General features: G+C 56.7%; 1 protein-coding gene across 1 annotated transcript; it reads right to left on the bottom strand.

The window, feature by feature from the left end:
• Positions 1–45: 45 nt before the first annotated feature.
• On the bottom strand, positions 46–22503 carry LOC146751026 (autophagy-related protein 2 homolog A-like). Its single transcript, XM_085535762.1, has 12 exons — positions 22307–22503; positions 20302–20528; positions 19002–19122; positions 17369–17538; positions 13813–13893; positions 9835–9941; positions 8135–8224; positions 7061–7128; positions 6096–6181; positions 4025–4130; positions 3024–3223; positions 46–87 (listed from the first exon to the last, which is right to left on the bottom strand). Exons 3-12 carry the CDS (start codon positions 19066–19068, stop codon positions 46–48), a joined length of 1017 nt encoding a protein of 338 aa, XP_085391888.1. The 5' UTR covers positions 19069–19122; positions 20302–20528; positions 22307–22503.
• Positions 22504–23088: the final 585 nt, after the last annotated feature.

The raw sequence follows: 23088 nt of genomic DNA, 5'->3' as shown, positions 1-23088 counted from the left end.
GGGGGGTTTAGAATGGGGGAGGGGGATATAATTGGGGGGGGGGCTTCACAAGACCCCCACACACCCATAGGACACGGTGGTTTCATTCTACACCCCCCCCAAAGTCCATAGGATTCAATGGGAAACAGTGCCCCCCCCCCCCCCCATTAAACACAATGGGAGCCCCAGTGCCCCCCCCCTCCATTGAACTCAATGGGACCCCCCCCCAAATAGACTCTAATGGCCCCATTGCCCCCCCATTAAACCCCATAGGACCCCATTGATTGCCCCCCCCCCATTAAACCCCATAGGACCCCATTGATTACCCCCCCCCATTAAACCCTATAGGACCCCATTGATTGCCCCCCCCCCATTAAACCCTATAGGACCCCATTGCCCCCCATTTTAATGCCCCCCTCCCCCCCATTAAACCCTATAGGACCCCATTCATTGCCCCCCCCCCATTAAACCCCATAGGACCCCATTGATTTCCCCCTCCCCCCCCCATTAAATCCTATAGGACCTCATTGCCCCCCCCATTAAACCTTATAGGACCCCATTAATTGCCCCCCCCCCCATTAAACCCTATAGGACCCCATTCATTGCCCCCCCCCCATTAAACCCCATAGGACCCCATTAATTGCTCCCCCCATTAAACCCTATAGGACCCCATTGATTGCCCCCCCCCCCATTAAACCCTATAGGACCCCATTGATTACCCCCCCCCTCCCATTAAATCCTATAGAACCTTATAGCCCCCCCCCCATTAAACCCCATAGGACCCCATTGATTGCACCCCCCCCCATTAAACCCTATAGGACCCCATTTTAATGCCCCCCCCCCATTAAACCCTATAGGACCCCACTGATTGACCCCCCCCCCCATTAAACCCTATAGGACCCCATTGATTGCCCCCCCCCCATTAAACCCTATAGGACCCCATTGATTGCCCCCCCCCCCAATTAAACCCTATAGGACCCCATTGATTGCCCCCCCCCCCATTAAACCCTATAGGACCCTATTGCCCCCCCCCCCATTAAACCCTATAGGACCCCATTGATTACCCCCCCCATTAAACCCTATAGGACCCCATTTTAATGCCCCCCCCCCCATTAAACCCCATAGGACCCCATTGATTGCCCCACCCCCCCATTAAACCCTATAGGACCCCATTGATTGCCCCCCCCCCCATTAAACCCTATAGGACCCCATTGCCCCCCATTTTAATGCCCCCCTCCCCCCCATTAAACCCTATAGGACCCCATTCATTGCCCCCCCCCCATTAAACCCCATAGGACCCCATTAATTGCTCCCCCCATTAAACCCTATAGGACCCCATTGATTGCCCCCCCCCCCATTAAACCCTATAGGACCCCATTGATTACCCCCCCCCTCCCATTAAATCCTATAGAACCTTATAGCCCCCCCCCCATTAAACCCCATAGGACCCCATTGATTGCACCCCCCCCCATTAAACCCTATAGGACCCCATTTTAATGCCCCCCCCCATTAAACCCTATAGGACCCCACTGATTGACCCCCCCCCCCCATTAAACCCTATAGGACCCCATTGATTGCCCCCCCCCCATTAAACCCTATAGGACCCCATTGATTGCCCCCCCCCCCAATTAAACCCTATAGGACCCCATTGATTGCCCCCCCCCCCATTAAACCCTATAGGACCCTATTGCCCCCCCCCCATTAAACCCTATAGGACCCCATTGATTACCCCCCCCATTAAACCCTATAGGACCCCATTTTAATGCCCCCCCCCCCATTAAACCCCATAGGACCCCATTGATTGCCCCACCCCCCCATTAAACCCTATAGGACCCCATTGATTGCCCCCCCCCCATTAAACCCTATAGGACCCCATTGCCCCCCATTTTAATGCCCCCCTCCCCCCCATTAAACCCTATAGGACCCCATTCATTGCCCCCCCCCCATTAAACCCCATAGGACCCCATTGATTTCCCCCTCCCCCCCCCATTAAATCCTATAGGACCTCATTGCCCCCCCCATTAAACCTTATAGGACCCCATTAATTGCCCCCCCCCCCATTAAACCCTATAGGACCCCATTGATTGCCCCCCCCCCATTAAACCCTATAGGACCCCATTGATTACCCCCCCCCCATTAAACCCTATAGGACCCCATTGATTACCCCCCCCCTCCCATTAAATCCTATAGAACCTTATAGCCCCCCCCCCATTAAACCCCATAGGACCCCATTGATTGCCCCCCCCCCCATTAAACCCTATAGGACCCCATTTTAATGCCCCCCCCCATTAAACCCTATAGGACCCCACTGATTGACCCCCCCCCCATTAAACCCTATAGGACCCCATTGATTGCCCCCCCCCCATTAAACCCTATAGGACCCCATTGCCCCCCCTCCCATTTTAACGCCCCCCCCCCCATTAAACCCCATAGGACCCCATTAATTGCCCCCCCCCATTAAACCCTATAGGACCTTATTGCCCCCCCATTAAAACCCATAGGGCCCCATTGATTGCCCCCCCCCAATTAAACCCTATAGGACCCCATTGATTGACCCCCCCCCCCCCCATTAAACCCTATAGGACCCTATTGCCCCCCCCCCATTAAACCCTATAGGACCCCATTGCCCCCCCACCATTAAACCCTATAGGACCTTATTGCCCCCCCCCATTAAACCCTATAGGACCCCATTAATTGCCCCCCCCCATTAAACCCTATAGGACCTTATTGCCCCCCCCCATTAAACCCTATAGGACCCCATTAATTGCCCCCCCCCATTAAACCCTATAGGACCCCATTGATTGCCCCCCCCCCATTAAACCCTATAGGACCTCATTGCCCCCCCCATTAAACCCTATAGGACCCCATTGCCCCCCCCATTAAACCCCATAGGACCCCATCGATTGTCCCCCCCCCATTAAACCCTATAGGACCCTATTGCCCCCCCCCATTAAACACTATAGAACCTTGTTGCCCCCCCCCCCCATTAAACCCCATAGGACCCCATTACCCCCCCCCATTTTAAGCCCCCCCCCCCCACTCACCCTGTCCTCGCTGTGGGGGGGGGCCTCAATGATGCAGAATCCATCGGGCTCCGTTGTTGTTGTTATGGGGGGGGGGGGGGCAGGTTGTGGGGCTGGGGTGGGGGGGGGTCCCGCTATGGGGCAGCCCCCCCCCATTATTGGGCCCCCCTCCCCTGGGAAGAGATACATGGAGACGGGGGGGGGGGGCAGGGGGGGGGCGGCTGATTTAAAGGGGGGGGGGGGGGGGAAGAAATGGATGTTAATGACCCCCCCAGACCCATAAGTGCCCCCCCAGGATCCATTATTACCCCCCCAGACCCATAAGTGGCCCTCCAGGATCCATTATTACCCCCCCAGACCCATAAGTGCCCCCCCAGGATCCATTATTACCCCCCCAGACCCATAAGTGCCCCTCCAGGATCCATTATTACCCCCCCAGACCCACAACTGCCCCCCCCCAATCCCATATTTGCCACCCCCAGACCCATATTTGTCCCCCAGACCCACAACTGTCCCCCCCATCCCATATTTGCCCCCCCCAGGACCCACATCTGCCCCCCCCAGACCCACATCTGCCCCCCTCCATCCCATATCTGCCCCCACAGACCCATATTTGCCCCCCTCAGGACCCATAACTGCCCCCCCCAGACCCACATCTGCCCCCCAGACCCATATCTGCCCCCCCATCCCATATTTGCCCCCCCCCAGACCCACAACTGCCCCCCCCATCCCATATTTGCCACCCCCAGACCCATAAGTGCCCCCCCAGGACCCATAATTACCCCCCCAGACCCACATCTGCCCCCCCCATCCCATATTTGCCCCCCCCAGGACCCATAACTGCCCCCCCCCAGACCCACATCTGCCCCCCAGGACCCATAATTGCCCCCCTCCATCCCATATTTGCCCCCCCCAGACCCATAACTGCCCCCCCAGCCCCACATTTGCCCCCCCAGGATCCATTATTACCCCCCCAGGACCCATAATTACCCCCCCCCCAGCCCCACATTTGCCCCCCATACCGTGGTGCTGTGGGGCGCTGTGGGGCTGGGGGGGGTCCTGGAGGGCGTCCATTAGATCCCGTTGATTCACCGCTGCCGTGGGGGCGCTGGGGGGGGGCGGGGGGCGCTATGGGGGGGACACAGACCCACAGATGGATCCCATACCCCCCCCACACCCATTATGGGGTCACTATAGGGCCCCATGTCCCCCCATACCTATTATAGGGTCACTATGGGGTCCCATATCCCCCCCCAGACCCACTTTGGGGTCCCATATCCCCCCCAGACCCATTATGGGGTCCCATATCCCCCCCCAGACCCACATAGGGGTCACTATGGGGTCCCATATCCCCCCCAGACCCACATAGGGGTCACTATGGGGCCCCATATCCCCCCCCAGACCCACATAGGGGTCACTATGGGGCCCCATATCCCCCCCCAGACCCACATAGGGGTCACTATGGGGCCCCATGTCCCCCCCATACCTATTATAGGGTCACTATGGGGCCCCATATCTCCCCCAGACCCACTCTGGGGTCCCACATCCCCCCTAGACCCACATAGGGCTCACTATGGGGCCCCATATCCCCCCCCAGACCCACATAGGGGTCATTATGGGGCCCCATATCCCCCCCAGACCCATTATGGGGTCCCATATCCCCCCCAGACCCACATAGGGGTCACTATGGGGCCCCATATCCCCCCCCAGACCCACATAGGGGTTACTATGGGGCCCCATATATTCCCCAATACCCATTATGGGGTCACTATGTGGCCCCATATCTCCCCCAGACCCACTTTGGGGGTCCCACATCCCCCCTAGACCCACATAGGGCTCACTATGGGGTCCCAAACACCCCCCAGACCCACTTTGGGGCCCCATATGTCCCCCCAGACCCATTATGGGGTCACTATGTGGCCCCAAACCCCCCCCCAGCCCCACTTTGGGGCCCCATATCCCCCCCCAGACCCACTTTGGGGTGCCCACAGCTGGCTGTGGGTCCAGTTGTGGGTCCAGCTATGGGTTCAGCCGTGGGTCCACTTATGGGTCCAGTTGTGGGTCCACTTGTGGGTCTGGTTGTGTGTCCACTTATGGGTCCACTTATGGGTCCGGTTGTGGGTCCACTTGTGGGTCCAGTTGTGGGTCCACTTGTGGGTCCGGCTGTGGGTCCGGGTGCCCCCAGGTGCCTCACCAGCCGGACGATGGCTGCGGTGCTGTCGGGGCAGGAACGAGCGCGGAGCCGCAATGGGGCAGCACGGAGCTCCATGGGGGGCTGAGGACCCATAGAAACACATACAGACCCCATAGAGACCCATAGGGACCCATAGAGACCCATAGAGACCCATAGGGACCCATAGAGACCCATAGAGACCCATAGGGACCCATAGAGACACATAGGGACCCATAGAGACACATAGGGACCCATAGAGACACATAGGGACCCATAGAGACCCATAGAGACCCATAGAGACCCATAGAGACCCATAGAGACACATAGGGACCCATAGAGACCCATAGAGACCCATAGAGACCCATAGAGACCCATAGAGACACATAGGGACCCATAGGGACACATAGAGACCCATAGAGACCCATAGGGACACATAGAGACCCATAGGGACCCATAGAGACCCATAGGGACCCATAGGGACCCCATAGGGACCCATAGCGACCCATAGAGACCCATAGGGACCCATAGGGACCCATAGAGACCTATAGAGACCCATAGGAACCCATAGGGACCCATAGAGACACATAGAGACCCATAGAGACCACATAGGGACCCATAGAGACACATAGAGACACATAGAGACCCATAGAGACCACATAGGGACCCACAGAGACACATAGAGACACATAGGGACCCATAGGGACCTATAGAGACCCATAGGGACCCCATAGGGACCCATAGGGACCCACAGGGACCCACAGGAACCCATAGAGACCCATAGAGACCCATAGGGACCCATAGGGACCCACAGAGACCCACAGAGACCCCATAGGCACCCCATAGAGACCCATAGGGACCCCATAGGCACCCCATAGAGACCCATAGCCCCACATCTGCCCCACAGCTGCCCCATAACTGACCTGGTGCTGCCCCACATCGGCGCCGTTTCCCTTCCAGGTGCTGAACTGAAGCTCCAGCAAATCCACGTCCAGGACACACACAAAATCTATGGGGTCAGTGGGGTCTCTATGGGGTCAATGGGGTCTCTATGGGGTCAGTGGGGTCTCTATGGGGTCAATGGGGTCTCTATGGGGTCAGTGGTGTCTCTATGGGGTCAGTGGGGTCTCTATGGGGTCAATGGGGTCTCTATGGGGTCAGTGGGGTCTCTATGGGGTCAATGGGGTCTTTATGGGGTCAATAGGGTCTCTATGGGGATAATGGGGTCTCTATGGGGTCAGTGGGGTCTCTATGGGGTCAGTGGGGTCTCTATGGGGTCAGTGGGGTCTCTATGGGGTCAATGGGTCTCTATGGGGTCAATGGGGTCTCTATGGGGTCAATGGGGTCTCTATGGGGTCAGTGGGGTCTCTATGGGGCTTTGGGGTCTCTATGGGGTCAATGGGTCTCTATGGGGTCAATGTGGTCTCTATGGGGTCAATGGGGTCTTTATGGGGTCAATGGGGTCTCTATGGGGTCAGTGGGGTCTCTATGGGGCTTTGGGGTCTCTATGGGGTCAATGGGGTCTTTATGGGGTCAATGGGGTCTCTATGGGGTCAATGGGGTCTCTATGGGGCACTGAGATCACTATAGGGTCAGTGGGGTCTCTATGGGGTCAGTGGGGTCCCTATGGGGCTTTGGGGTCTTTATGGGGTCGTTGGGGTCTCTATGGGGTCAATGGGGCCTTTATGGGGTCAATGGGGCACTGAGATCACTATAGGGTCAGTGGGGTCTCTATGGGGTCAATGGGGTCTCTATGGGGTCAATGGGTCTCTATGGGGTCAGTGGGGTCTCTATGGGGTCAGTGGGGTCTCTATGGGGTCATTTAGGGCCTTTTTGGGGTCATTTTAGGGTGTTTTTGGGGTGATTTTGGTCCTTTTTGGGGTCTCACCTTTCTGCAGCTCCAGCTCCCCCTGGCACTTCTCAGTGAGGAGCAGCGCCCCGTCGTCAACCAGCAGCCTGAAGAGCAGCCCCATAGCGCCCCATAGCGCCCCATAGAGCCCCATAGGGACCCATAGGGACCCATAGCGCCCCATAGAGCCCCATAGGGACCCATAGGGACCCATAGCGCCCCATAGAGCCCCATAGGGACCCATAGGGACCCATAGAGCCCCATAGGGACCCATAGGGACCCATAGCGCCCCATAGCGCCCCATAGGGACCCATAGCGCCCCATAGAGACCCACAGGGACCCATAGCGCCCCATAGGGACCCATAGGGACCCATAGCGCCCCATAGAGCCCCATAGGGACCCATAGGGACCCATAGCGCCCCATAGCGCCCCATAGGGACACATAGCATCCCATAGCGCCCCATAGAGCCCCATAGCGCCCCATAGGGACCCATAGCGCCCCATAGCGCCCCATAGGGACCCATAGGGACCCATAGGGACCCATAGCGCCCCATAGCGCCCCATAGGGATCCATAGAGCCCCATAGGGACACATAGGGACCCATAGAGCCCCATAGGGACCCATAGAGCCCCATAGGGACCCATAGGGACCCATAGGGACCCATAGAGCCCCATAGGGACCCATAGCGCCCCACAGAGCCCCATAGGGACCCATAGGGACCCACAGAGCTCCATAGAGCCCCATCGGGACCCATAGGGACCCATAGAGCCCCATAGGGACCCATAGGGACCCATAGAGCCCCATAGGGACCCATAGGGACCCATAGGGACCCATAGGGATCCATAGCGCCCCACAGAGCCCCATAGGGACCCATAGGGACCCATAGAGCCCCATAGGGACCCATCGGGACCCATAGAGCCCCTTAGAGCCCTATAGCTCCCCGTAGAACCCCATAGAACCCCATAGCTCCCCACAGTGGCCCACAGAGCCCCATTACTCCCTATAGAACCCCACAGAGCCTCACATCACCCCATATCACCCCATAGCACCCCATAGCTCCCTATAGAGCCCCATAGAGCCCCACATCACCCCATATCTCCCCACATCTCTTACCTGACGCTGCTGGTGCTGCCATGTGTGGGGCAGCAGCTGACGCTGATGGTTTCGGCTGTGAGTAAAACATGGAGGGGCAGCGGGGGGGGCCTGGGGGGCAACGAGGGACCAGGGTCATATAGGGACACATAGGGACCCATAGAGACCCATAGGGACCCATAGGGACCCCATAGAGACCCATAGGGACACATAGGGATCCCATAGAGACCCATAGGGACACATAGAGACACATAGGGACCCATAGAGACACATAGGGACCCATAGAGACACATAGGGACCCATAGGGACACATAGAGACCCATAGAGACCCATAGGAACCCATAGAGACCCATAGGGATCCATAGGGACACATAGGGACCCATAGAGATACATAGAGACCCATAGTGACCCATAGGGACCCCATAGAGACACATAGGGACACATAGGGACACATAGGGACACATAGAGACCCATAGTGACCCATAGGGACCCATAGGGACACATAGGGACACATAGAGACACATAGAGACACATAGGGACGCATAGGGACACATAGAGACCCCCATTGCCCCCATAGAAACCCCATATAGACCCATTTGTCCCCATAGAGACCCATAGAGACCCCATAGAGACCCACAGTGGCCCATATCCCCCCATCTGCCCCATATCCCACCCCATAGCGCCCCACAGAGCCCCATAGAGACACATAGAGACCCCATAGAGACCCATAGCACCCCATATCCCATCCCCTAGTGCCCCATAGAGACTCATGGCACCCCATAGAGACTCATAGTGCCCCAAATCCCCCCCATCTGCCCCATATCCCACCCCATACCGCCCCACAGAGACCCCATAGAGACCCATATCCCACCCCATAACTGCCCCATATCCCCCCCATCTGCCCCATATCCCACCCCATATCCCACCCCATAGCACCCCATAGCTGCCCCATATCCCACCCCATAGCGCCCCATAGAGACTCATGGCACCCCAGAGAGACCCATAGTGCCCCAAATCCCCCATCTGCCCCATATCCCACCCCATACCCCACCCCATAGCTGCCCCATATCCCACCCCATATCTCACCCCATAGCGCCCCACAGAGACCCCATAGAGACCCATATCCCACCCCATAACTGCCCCATATCCCCCCCATCTGCCCCATATCCCCCCCATCTGCCCCATATCCCACCCCATACCCCACCCCATAGCTGCCCCATATCCCACCCCATAGCGCCCCATAGAGACTCATGGCACCCCATAGAGACCCATAGTGCCCCAAATCCCCCCCTATCTGCCCCATATCCCACCCCATAGCACCCCATAGCTGCCCCATATCCCACCCCATAGCTCACCCCATAGCACCCCATAGCTCCCCCATATCCCACCCCATATCCCACCCCATAGCTCCCCCATACCCCACCCCATAACTGCCCCATATCCCCCCCATCTGCCCCATATCCCCCCCATCTGCCCCATATCCCACCCCATACCCCACCCCATAGCTGCCCCATACCCCACCCCATAGCTGCCCCATATCCCCCCCCATCTGCCCCCTATCTGCCCCATACCCCACCCCATAGCTGCCCCATATCCCACCCCATATCCCACCCCATAGCACCCCATAGCTGCCCCATACCCCACCCCATAGTGCCCCATATCCCCCCCCATCTGCCCCATAGCTGCCCCATACCCCACCCCATAGCTGCCCCATATCCCACCTGTATAGGGCAGCACAGCGGTGCAGGTTCAGGTGCAGCCGGGTGAGGGGGGTGGGGGGGTTGTACCCCAAAATGGGCTCGTCCTCCAGGCACAGCAGCTCCAACAGCTGGGGGGGGACCCCAAAAACAAGGGGGTCAGTGGGGGGGGGGGATCCCATATAGAGACCCCACAATAGGGGAGACCCCATAAAGGGACCCCAATATAGGGGGGGGATATATAGGGACCCCAATATAGGGGGACCCCAAAAACAAGGGGGTCAGTGGGGGGGGGGACCCCATTAAGGGACCCCAATTGGGGGGGAGACCCCATAAAGGGACCCCAATATGGGGGGGACCCCATTAAGAGACCCTAATATGGGGTGGACCCCAAAAACAAGGGGTCAGAGGGGGGGACCCCATTAAGGGACCCCAATTGGGGAGGGGCACCATAAAGGGACCCCACAATAGGGGAGACCCCATAAAGGGACCCTAATATGGGGGGGGACCCCAAAAACAATGGGGTCAGAGGGGGGGGGGGACCCCATATGGAGACCCCACAATAGGGGAGACCCCATAAAGGGACCCTAATATGGGGGGGAACCCCATTAAGGGACCCCAATGGGGGGGGACCCCATTAAGGGATCCCAATGGGGGGAGAGACCCCATAAAGGGACCCCAATGGGTGGGGACCCCAAAAACAATGGGGTCAGTGGGGGGGGGACCCCATATAGAGACCCCACAATAGGGGAGACCCCATAAAGGGACCCTAATATGGGGGGGGACCCCATTAAGGGACCCCAATTGGGGGGGCAGACCCTATAAAGGGACCCCAATTGGGGGGGGACCCCATTAAGAGACCCTAATATGGGGGGGACCCCAAAAACAAGGGGGTCAGAAGGGGGGGGGGGACCCCATATAGAGACCCCACAATAGGGGAGACCCCATAAAGGGACCCTAATATGGGGGGGAGCCCAAAAACAAGGGGGTCAGAGGGGGGGGACCCCATAAATGGGGACCCCAATTGGGGGTGGGAGGCCCCATAAAGGGACCCCAATATAGGGGGGGATATATAGGGACCCCAATGGGGGGGGACCCCATTAATGGACCCCAATTGGGGTGGAGACCCTATAAAGGGACCCCAATATGGGGGGGACCCCATTAAGAGACCCTAATATGGGGGGGGACCCCAAAAGCAATGGGGTCAGTGGGGGGGGGACACCCCATATAGAGACCCCACAATAGGGGAGACCCCATAAAGGGACCCCAATATGGGGGGGGACCCCAAAAACAATGGGGTCAGAGGGGGGGGACCCCATTAAGGGACCCCAATTGGGGAGGGACCCCATATAGGGACCCCACAATAGGGGAGACCCCATAAAAGAACCCCAATTGGAAGGGGGGACCCTATTAAGAGATCCCAATGGGGGGAGAGACCCTATAAAGGGACCCCAATATGGGGGGGGACCCCAAAAACAATGGGGTCAGAGGGGGGGGGACACCATATAGAGACCCCACAATAGGGGAGACCCCATAAAGGGACCCCAATGGGGGGGGACCCCATTAAGGGACCCTAATATGGGGGGGGACCCAAAAACAAGGGGATCAGAGGGGGGGGACCCCATATAGAGACCCCACAATAGGGGAGACCCCATAAAGGGACCCTAATATGGGGGGGAACCCCATTAAGGGACCCCAATGGGGGGGGACCCCAAAAACAATGGGGTCAGAGGAGGGGGACCCCATTAAGGGACCCCAATTGGGGGGGAGACCCTATAAAGGGACCCCAATGGGGGGGGACCCCATTAAGGGACCCCAATGGGGGGGGACCCCATTAAGAGACCCTAATATGGGGGGGGACCCCAAAAACAATGGGGTCAGAGGGGGGGGACACCATATAGAGACCCCACAATAGGGGAGACCCCATAAAGGGACCCCAATGGGGGGGGACCCCATAAAAGGACCCCAATTGGGAGGGGAGGACCCCATTAAGGGATCCCAATGGGGGGAGAGACCCTATAAAGGGACCCCAATATGGGAGGGGACCCCATTAAGGGACCCCAATGGGGGGGGACCCCAAAAACAAGGGGGTCAGAAGGGGGGGACCCTAATTAGGGGGGGGGGGACCCCATAAAGAGACCCCAATGGGGGGGGACCCCAAAAACAATGGGGTCAGTGGGGGGGGGACCCCATATAGAGACCCCACAATAGGGGAGACCCCATAAAGGGACCCTAATATGGGGGGGGACCCCATTAAGGGACCCCAATTGGGGGGGCAGACCCTATAAAGGGACCCCAATTGGGGGGGGACCCCATTAAGAGACCCTAATATGGGGGGGACCCCAAAAACAAGGGGGTCAGAAGGGGGGGGGGGACCCCATATAGAGACCCCACAATAGGGGAGACCCCATAAAGGGACCCTGATATGGGGGGGAGCCCAAAAACAAGGGGGTCAGAGGGGGGGGACCCCATAAATGGGGACCCCAATTGGGGGTGGGAGGCCCCATAAAGGGACCCCAATATAGGGGGGGATATATAGGGACCCCAATGGGGGGGGACCCCATTAATGGACCCCAATTGGGGTGGAGACCCTATAAAGGGACCCCAATATAGGGGGACCCCATTAAGAGACCCTAATATGGGGGGGGACCCCAAAAACAATGGGGTCAGAGGGGGGGGATCCCATATAGAGACCCCACAATAGGGGAGACCCCATAAAGGGACCCTAATATGGGGGGAACCCCATAAAAGGACCCCACTTGGGAGGGGGGGGACCCCATTAAGGGACCCCAATTGGGGGGAGAGACCCTATAAAGGGACCCCAATGGGGGGGGACCCCAAAAACAATGGGGTCAGATGGGGGGGACCCTAATTGGGGGGGGACCCCATATAGAGACCCCACAATAGGGGGACCCCACTAAAAGACCCTAATATGGGGGGGGACCCCATAAAAGGACCCCATTAAGGGATCCCAATGGGGGGAGAGACCCTATAAAGGGACCCCAATGGGGGGGGGACCCCATTAAGAGACCCTAATATGGGGGGGGACCCCAAAAACAATGGGGTCAGAGGGGGGGGGGATCCCATATAGAGACCCCACAATAGGGGAGACCCCATAAAGGGACCCCAATATGGGGGGGGACCACATTAAGGGACCCCAATTGGGGGGGAGACCCCATAAAGGGACCCCAATATGGGGGGGACCCCAAAAACAATGGGATCAGAAGGGGGGGGACCCTAATTAGGGGGGGGGGACCCCATAAAGGGACCCCAATGGGGGGGACCCCAATGGGGGGGACCCCAAAAACAATGGGGTCAGACGGGGGGGACCCCATTAAGGGACCCTAATTGGGGAGGGACCCCATATAGGGACCCCACAATAGGGGAGACCCCATAAAGGGACCCCAATATGGGGGGGGGATATATAGGGACCCCAATATGGGGGGGGAACCCAAAAACAATGGGGTCAGAGGGGGGGGGGACCCCATTAAGGGACCCCAATTGGGGGGGAGACCCCATAAAGGGACCCCAATATGGGGGGGACCCCATTAAGAGACCCTAATATGGGGGGGGACCCCAAAAACAATGGGGTCAGAGGGGGGGGACCCTAATTGGGGGGAGGGGGACCCCATATAGAGACCCCACAATAGGGGAGACCCCATAAAGGGACCCCAATATGGGGGGGGACCCCATAAAAGGACCCCAATTGGGGGGGAGACCCCATTAAGGGACCCCAATTGGGGGGGACCCCATTAAGGGACCCCAATATGGGGTGGGGGATATATAGGGACCCCAATATAAGGGGACCCCAAAAACAAGGGGGTCAGAGGGGGGGGGACCCCATTAAGGGACCCCAATATGGGGGGGACCCCATTAAGAGACCTTAATATGGGGGGGACCCCAAAAACAATGGGGTCAGAGGAGGGGGGGACCCTAAAAGGGAGACCCCAAAGAGGGACCCCCTAAATGGGGGGACCCCAATAGGGAGACCCCAAATCCCACCTGTTTGTGCCATTGCTGCTGGGGGGGCTCAGGCTGGTGCTGTACGATCGCCCCCTCCAGGACCACCGACACCAGCAGCTCCTATGGGGCAGCACACACACCCCATAAGTGACCCCATAAGTGACCCATAACCACCCCATAAGTGACCCATAACCAACCCCATAACCAACCCATAAGTGACCCCATAACCGACCCCATAACCACCCCATAACCCCATAACCCCATAACCCACCCCATAAGTGACCCCATAAGTGACCCATAACACCCCATAAGTGACCCATAACCACCCCATAACCACCCCATAAGTGACCCCATAAGTGACCCCATAAGTGACCCCATAACCACCCCATAACCAACCCCATAACCACCCCATAACCACCCCATAACCAACCCCATAACCACCCCATAACCAACCCCATAAGTGTCCCCATAACCACCCCATAAGTGACCCCATAACCACCCCATAAGTGACCCCATAACCACCCCATAAGTGACCCCATAACCACCCCATAAGTGACCCTATAGTCCCATAACCACCCCATAAGAGACCCTATAACCACCCCATAACCACCCCATAAATGACCCATAACCACCCCATAAGTGACCCCATAAATGACCCCATAACCACCCCATAAGTGACCCCATAAGTGACCCATAACACCCCATAAGTGACCCCATAACCAACCCCATAAGTGACCCCATAACCGACCCCATAACCACCCCATAAGTGACCCATAACACCTCATAAGTGACCCTATAACCACCCCATAACCACCCCATAAGTGACCCTATAACCAACCCATAACCAACCCCATAAGTGACCCCATAAGTGACCCCATAAATGACCCCATAACCACCCAATAACCATCCCATAAGTGACCCCAGAACAACCCCATAACCCCATATCCCACCCCATAACCCCATAACCCCATAATCACCCCATAACCCACCCCATAACCCTATAACCCCATAACCCCATAACCCCATAACCCACCCCATAACCCCATAACCCACCCCATAACCCCATAACCCCATAACCCCATAACACACCCCATAACCCCATATCCCACCCCATAACCCCATAACACACCCCATAACCCCATAACACACCCCATAACCCCATAACCCACCCTATAACCCCATAACCCCATAACCCACCCCATAACCCCATAACCCCATAACCCCATAACCCACCCCATAACCCCCCCCCATAACCCCATACCCACCCCATAACCCCATAACACACCCCATAACCCCATAACCCCATAACCCACCCCATAACCCACCCCATAACCCCATAACACACCCCATAACCCCATAACACACCCCATAACCCCCCCCCCCATAGCCCCATAACCCCATAACTCCATATCCCACCCCATATCCCACCCCATAAGTGACCCCATAACCCCATATCCCACCCCATAACCCCATAACCCACCCCATAACCCCATAACCCCATAACCCACCCCATAACCCCATAACCCACCCCATAACCCCATAACCCACCCCATAACCCCATAACCCACCCCATAACCCCATACCCACCCCATATCCCACCCCATAACCCCATAACACACCCCATAACCCATAACCCATAACCCCATAACCCCATAACACACCCCATAACACACCCCATAACCCCATAACACACCCCATAACCCCATAAGTGACCCCATAACCCTATAACCCATAACCCCATAACCCCATAACCCCATATCCCACCCCATAACCCCATAACCCCATAACCCCATAATCACCCCATAACCCCATAACCCCATAACCCCATAATCACCCCATAACCCCATAACCCCATAACCCATAACCCATAACCCCATAACCCACCCCATAACCCCATAACCCCATATCCCACCCCATAACCCACCCCATAACCCCATAACCCCATAACCCCATAACCCCACCCTATAACCCCATAACCCCATAACCCACCCCATAACCCATAACCCCATAACCCACCCCATAACCCCATAACCCCATAACCCCATAACCCCACCCTATAACCCCATAACCCCATAACCCCATAACCCATAACCCCATAACCCCATAACACACCCCATAACCCATAACCCCATAACCCCATAATCACCCCATAACCCCATAACCACCCCACAGCCCCATAACCCCATAACCCCATATCCCACCCCATAACCCCATAACCCACCCCATAACCCATAACCCCATAACCCACCCCATAACCCCCCTCCCATAGCCCCATAACCCCATAACCCCATATCCCACCCCATAACCCCATAACACACCCCATAACCCCATAACCCCATAACACACCCCATAACCCCATAACCCCATAACCCACCCCATAACCCCATAACCCCATAACCCATAACCCCATAACCCCATAACCCACCCCATAACCCCATAACCCCATAACCCCATAACCCCATAACCCCATAACCCACCCCATAACCCCATAACCCCATAACCCCATAACCCCATAACCCCATAACCCACCCCATAACCCCATAACCCCATAACCCCATAACCCCATAACCCCATAACCCACCCCATAACCCCATAACCCCATAACCCCATAACCCCATAACCCCATAACACACCCCATAACCCCATAACCCACCCCATAACCCCATAACCCTATAACCCCATAACCCCAAACCCCATAACCCCATAACCCCATAACCCACCCCATAACCCCATAACCCCATAACCCCATAACCCCATAACCCCATAACCCCATAACACACCCCATAACCCCATAACCCACCCCATAACCCCATAACCCTATAACCCCATAACCCCAAACCCCATAACCCCATAACCCCATAACACACCCCATAACCCCATAACCCCATATCCCACCCCATATCCCACCCCATAAGTGACCCCATAACCCCATAACCCCATAACCCCATAACCCACCCTATAACCCCATAACACACCCCATAACCCCATAGCCCACCCCATAACCCATAACCCCATAACCCACCCCATAACCCTATAACCCCATAACCCCATAACACACCCCATAACCCCATAACCCACCCTATAACCCCATACCCACCCCATAACCACTTCATAGCCCCATAACACACCCCATAACACACCCCATAGCCCCATAACACACCCCATAACCCCATAACCCCATAACCCCATAACCCCATAACCCACCCCATAACCCCATAACCCACCCCATAACCCCATAACACACCCCATAACCCCATAACCCCATATCCCACCCCATAACCCCATAACCCCATAACCCCATAACCCCATATCCCACCCCATAACCCATAACCTCCTAACCCACCCCATATCCCACCCCATAACTCACCCCATAACCCCATAACCCCATAACCCCATATCCCACCCCATATCCCACCCCATAACCCCATAACCCCATAACCCACCCCATAACCCCATAACCCCATAACCCACCCCATAACCCCATAACCCCATATCCCACCCCATATCCCACCCCATAACCCCATAACCCCATAACCCACCCCATAACCCCATAACCCCATAACCCCATAACCCCATATCCCACCCCATAACCCACCTTGACGTCCCCCTTTAACTCCCCCTTGACGGCCGCCCCCAACATCCTCCTTGTTTTGGGGTGGGGGGGTTTGGGGTCGTCCCATGGCAGCACAGTGGGGTGCAGGTGGGGGGGGGGCGGCCCTATAGGCACCTCCAGGTTCCCCAGCCCCACATCGGCCTCCACTGACCCTATAAGGGGAAAGGGGGGGGGTAGGAAGGAATAGAAACCCCAAATCCCAATGAGGAACCCCATAGGGCTGTGGGGTCTGTCTGAGACCCTATGGGGGCCCTATGGGGTCCTATAGGGTCAGTGGGGCCCTATGGGGTCAAGTGAGGCCCTGTGGGGTCCCTATGGGGCCAGAGGAGTCCTATGGGGTCCTTATGGGGTCCCTATGGGGTCCCTATGGGGTCAGTGGGGCCCTGTGGGGTTGCTATGGGGTCCCTATGGGGTCCCTATGGGGTCAGTGGGGCCCTGTGGGGTTGCTATGGGGTCCCTATGGGGTCCCTATGGGGTCCCTATGGGGTTAAAGGAGTCCTATGGGGTCCATATGGGGTTCCTATGGGGTCCCTATGGGGTCAGTGGGGCCCTATGGGGTCAAGTGAGGCCCTGTGGGGTCCCTATGGGGCCAGAGGAGTCCTATGGGGTCCTTATGGGGTCCCTATGGGGTCCCTATGGGGTCAGTGGGGCCCTGTGGGGTTGCTATGGGGTCCCTATGGGGTCCCTATGGGGTTAAAAGAGTCCTATGGGGTCCCTATGGGGTCCCTATGGGGTCCATATGAGGTTAAAGGAGTCCTATGGGGTCCATATGGGGTTCCTATGGGGTCCCTATGGGGTCAGTGGGGCCCTATGGGGTCCCTATGGGGTCCCTATGGGGTTAAAGGAGTCCTATGGGGTCCTTATGGGGTCCCTATGGGGTCCCTATGGGGTCCCTATGGGGTCAGTGGGGCCCTGTGGGGTTGCTATGGGGTCCCTATGGGGTCCCTATGGGGTCCCTATGGGGTCCCTATGGGGTTAAAGGAGTCCTATGGGGTCCTTATGGGGTCCGTATGGGGTCCCTATGGGGTCCCTATGGGGTCCCTATGGGGTTAAAGGAGTCCTATGGGGTCCATATGGGGTTCCTATGGGGTCCCTATGGGGTCAGTAGGACCCTATGGGGTTAAAGGAGTCCAATGGGGTCCATATGGGGTCAGTGGGGCACTATGGGGTCCCTATGGGGTCCCTATGGGGTCAGTAGATCCCTATAGGGTCTCTATGGGTCTCTATGGGGTCTCTGTGGGTCTCTATGTGTCTCTATGGGGTCAATGGGGTCTCTATGGGGTCTCTATGGGGTCTCTATGGGGTCTCAATGTCTCCCTATTAATCCCTATGGGTTGCAATGAGTCCTCCAAACCGCTAGGGGGCGCTCTATTGATCTCAATGGGGTCTCTATTGATCCCTATGGATTGCAATGAGTCCTCCGAGCCGCTAGGGGGCGCACTAATGATCCCTATGGATTGCAATGAGTCCTCCGAGCCGCTAGGGGTCGCTCTATTGATCTCAATGGGGTCTGTATGGGTCCCTATGGATCTCTATGTGTCTCTATGGGGTATCTATAGTGTCTCGTCTCTATAGGGTCTCTATAGGGTTTCTATAGGGTCCCTATAGGTCCCACCTGCACACAGTAGCTGGATCCGTTCAGCCTCGATGCCGGTCGAGCTCCTCCCCCCGCGCCCCCCCATAGTGCACAGCCGGCCCCCCCACAGCTCCAGCTGCAGGGAGCTCAATGTGGGATCCTATAGGGAACAATGGGGTTATATGGGGTTATATAGGGAATAATGGGGTTATATGGGGTTATATAGGGGATATATGGGGTTATATGGGGTTATATGGGGTTATATAGGGGAATAATGGGGTTATATGGGGTTATATAGGGGAATAATGGGGTTATATGGGGTTATATAGGGGAATAATGGGGTTATATGGGGTTATATAGGGGAATAATGGGGTTATATGGGGGAATAATGGGGTTATATGGGGTTATATAGGGGAATAATGGGGTTATATGGGGTTATATAGGGGAATAATGGGGTTATATGGGGCTATATAGGGGAATAATGGGGTTATATGGGGTTATATAGGGGAATAATGGGGTTATATGGGGTATATAGGGGAATAATGGGGTTATATGGGGTTATATAGGGGAATAATGGGGTTATATGGGGTTATATAGGGGAATAATGGGGTTATAGAGGGGAATAATGGGGTTATATGGGGTTATAGAGGGGAATAATGGGGTTATATGGGGTTATATAGGGGAATAATGGGGTCATATGGGGTTATATAGGGGAATAATGGGGTTATATGGGGGAATAATGGGGTTATATGGGGTTATATAGGGGAATAATGGGGTTATATGGGGTTATATAGGGGAATAATGGGGTTATATAGGGGAATAATGGTGTTATATGGGGGATATGGGGTTATACAGGGGATATGGGGGATATGGGGGTTAATGGGGGTCTATGGGGGGTCTGAGGGTCTATGGGGGTCTATGAGGGTCTATGGGGGGTCTATGGGGGGTCTATGGGGGTCTATGAGGGTCTATGGGGTCTATGGGGTCAATGGGGGGTCTATGAGGGTCTATGGGGGGTCTATGGGGGTCTATGGGGGTCTATGGGGTCTATGGGGTCTATGGGGGTCTATGGGGGGTCTATGGGGTCTATGGGGGGTCTATGGGGGTCTATGGGGGGTCTATGAGGGTCTATGGGGGGTCTATGGGGGGTCTATGGGGGGTCTATGAGGGTCTATGGGGTCTATGGGGTCTATGGGGTCAATGGGGGGTCTATGAGGGTCTATGGGGTCTATTGGGGTCTATGGGGGTCTATGGGGGTCTATGGGGGGTTTATGGGGGGTCTATGGGGTCTATGGGGGTCTATGGGGGGTCTATGGGGTCTATGGGGTCAATCCCAGACCGTGGTGCTGCAGGTCGCGCTGATTCGGCCCCTGTTGACGCAGAGCAGCAGGGCCAGCCAACCGCTATGGGAGCCTTCATCATCATCATCATCATCATCATCATCATCATCATCTTCATCATCTTCATTATCTTCATTATCTTCATCATCATTAACTTCATTATCACCATCATCATCACCTTCAATAGCAGCATCAGCTGCTTCAGCACCAGCCTCGTGGACAGCGCCTTCATTAGCATACGATTAGCATATCATTAGCATAGCCCTACTAATACACCCATAGAGACACCATAGAGACCCCACTGCACCCATAGAGACCCCAATACACCCATAGAGAACCCAACACCCCATAGGGACCCCAATGCCCCATAGAGACCCCCCAGAGACCCCAATACCCCCATTGGGACCCCATATCCCCCATAGGGACCCCATTGATCCCATAAGGACCCCATTGACCCCATAAAGACCCCGTAGCCCCCATAAGGACCCCAATGTGACCTTATAGGAACCCCATTGACCCCATAAGACCCCATTAACCCCATAGGGACCCCATTGACCCCATAAGGACCCCATTGACCCCATATCCCCCATAGGGACCCCATTGACCCCATAAGGACCCCAATGTGACCCTATAGGAACCCCATATCCCCCATAGGGACCCCATTGACCCCATAAGGACCCCAATGTGACCCCATTGATCCCACAGGGACCCCACTGACCCCATAGGAACCCCATAGCCCCCATAAGGACCCCAATGTGACCCCATAGCCCCCATAAGGACCCCACTGACCCCATAAGGACCCCAAAGTGACCCCATAGCCCCCATAGGAACCCCATTGATCCCATAGCCCCCATAGGGGACCCCATAAGGACCCCATTGACCCCACATCCCCCATAGAGACCCCACAGCCCCCATAAGGACCCCAATGTGACCCCATTGATCCCACAGGGACCCCATTGACCCCATAAGGTCCCCATTGACCCCATATCCCCCCATAGTCCCCATATCCCCCATAAGGACCCCAATGTGACCCTATAGGGACCCCATATCCCCCATAGGAACCCCATTGACCCCCATAAGGACCCCAATGTGACCCCATATCCCCCATAGGGAACCCATTGACCCCATATCCCCCATAGGGATCCCAAAACCCCATAAGGACCCAAATGTGACCCCATTGATCCCATAGGGACCCCATTGACCCCATAAGGACCCCATTGACCCCATAGGGACCCCATTGACCCCATAAGGACCCCATAGGGACCCCATTGACCCCATAAGGACCCCATTGACCCCATATCCCACCTGTCCCCCCCCCCGTACAGGGTTTAAAGGTGTCAGAGACCCCATAGAGACCCCATATCCCCCATAAGGACCCCAATGTGACCCCATTGATCCCATAGGGACCCCACTGACCCCATAAGGTCCCCATTGACCCCATATCCCCCATAGGGACCCCATAAGGACCCCAATATGACCCCATAGCCCCCATAGGGAACCCATTGACCCCATAAGGACCCCAATGTGACCCTATGGGGACCCCATATCCCCCATAGGGACCCCATAAGGACCCCAATGTGACCCCATAGCCCCCATAGGGACCCCATTGACCCCATATCCCACCTGTCCTCCCCCCCGTGCAGGGTTTAAAGGTGTCAGAGACCCCATAGAGACCCCAATGACCCCATAGAGACCCCATATCCCCCATAAGGACCCCAAAGTGACCCCATAGCCCCCATAGGAACCCCATTGACCCCATAGCCCCCATAGGGACCCCATAAGGACCCCATTGACCCCACATCCCCCATAGGGACCCCACAGCCCCCATAAGGACCCCAATGTGACCCCATTGATCCCATAGGGACCCCATTGACCCCATAAGGACCCCATTGACCCCATAAGGACCCCATTGACCCCATATCCCCCATAGGGACCCCATTGACCCCATAAAGACCCCTTTGACCCCATAAGGACCCCATTGACCCCATTGACCCCATATCCCACCTGTCCCCCCCCCCGTGCAGGGTTTAAAGGTGTCCCTGCTGGGGGGGCCGTGTCCTGCCCCATAGGGGGGCTCATTATTGGGGGGGGGTCCGGATGGTTCCCACAGCAACAGGTCGTTGTTCAGCCTTAAAGGGGAAGGAGCCCAAAAACACGTTGGGACCCCACCCCAAATAACCCCCCCTATAACCCCATATTGCCCCCCCCAATAACCCCATATCCCCCCCCATACCCCATATCCCCCCCCATACCCCATATTTCCCCCCCCCATGACCCCATATTGGGACCCCCCTATAGCCCCCCACCCATAACCCCATATTGGACCCCCCGCATAACCCCATATTGCCCCCCCATAACCCCCCCATACCCCATATTGAGACACCCCTCATAGCCCCATATTAACCCCCCCCCCCCCCAATAACCCCATATTGAGACCCCCCCCATATTGCCCCCCCCCATAACCCCATATTGAGACCCCCCCCCCATATTGCCCCCCCCCATAACCCCATATTGGATCCCCCCCATATTGCCCCCCCATGCCCCATATCCCCCATACCCCATATTGGGACCCCCCCCATATCCCCATATTGAGACCCCCCCCATATTGGGACCCCCCCCCCATATTGCCCCCCCATGCCCCATAACCCCATACCCCATATTGCCCCCCCCCCCCATAACCCCAAACCCATTGGGACCCCCCCCCCATATTGCCCCCCCATGCCCCATATCCCCCATACCCCATATTGGGACCCCCCCATATTGCCCCCCCCCATAACCCCATCTCT

The sequence above is a fragment of the Coturnix japonica genome, unplaced genomic scaffold, assembly GCF_054131305.1.
Source record: "Coturnix japonica strain WE unplaced genomic scaffold, WE-NBRP24 Scf174, whole genome shotgun sequence".
In the NCBI taxonomy this organism is placed as follows: domain Eukaryota; kingdom Metazoa; phylum Chordata; class Aves; order Galliformes; family Phasianidae; genus Coturnix; species Coturnix japonica.
The sequence above is the reverse complement of the archived record's forward strand: the minus strand, read 5'-3'. Positions and strand labels throughout refer to the sequence as shown.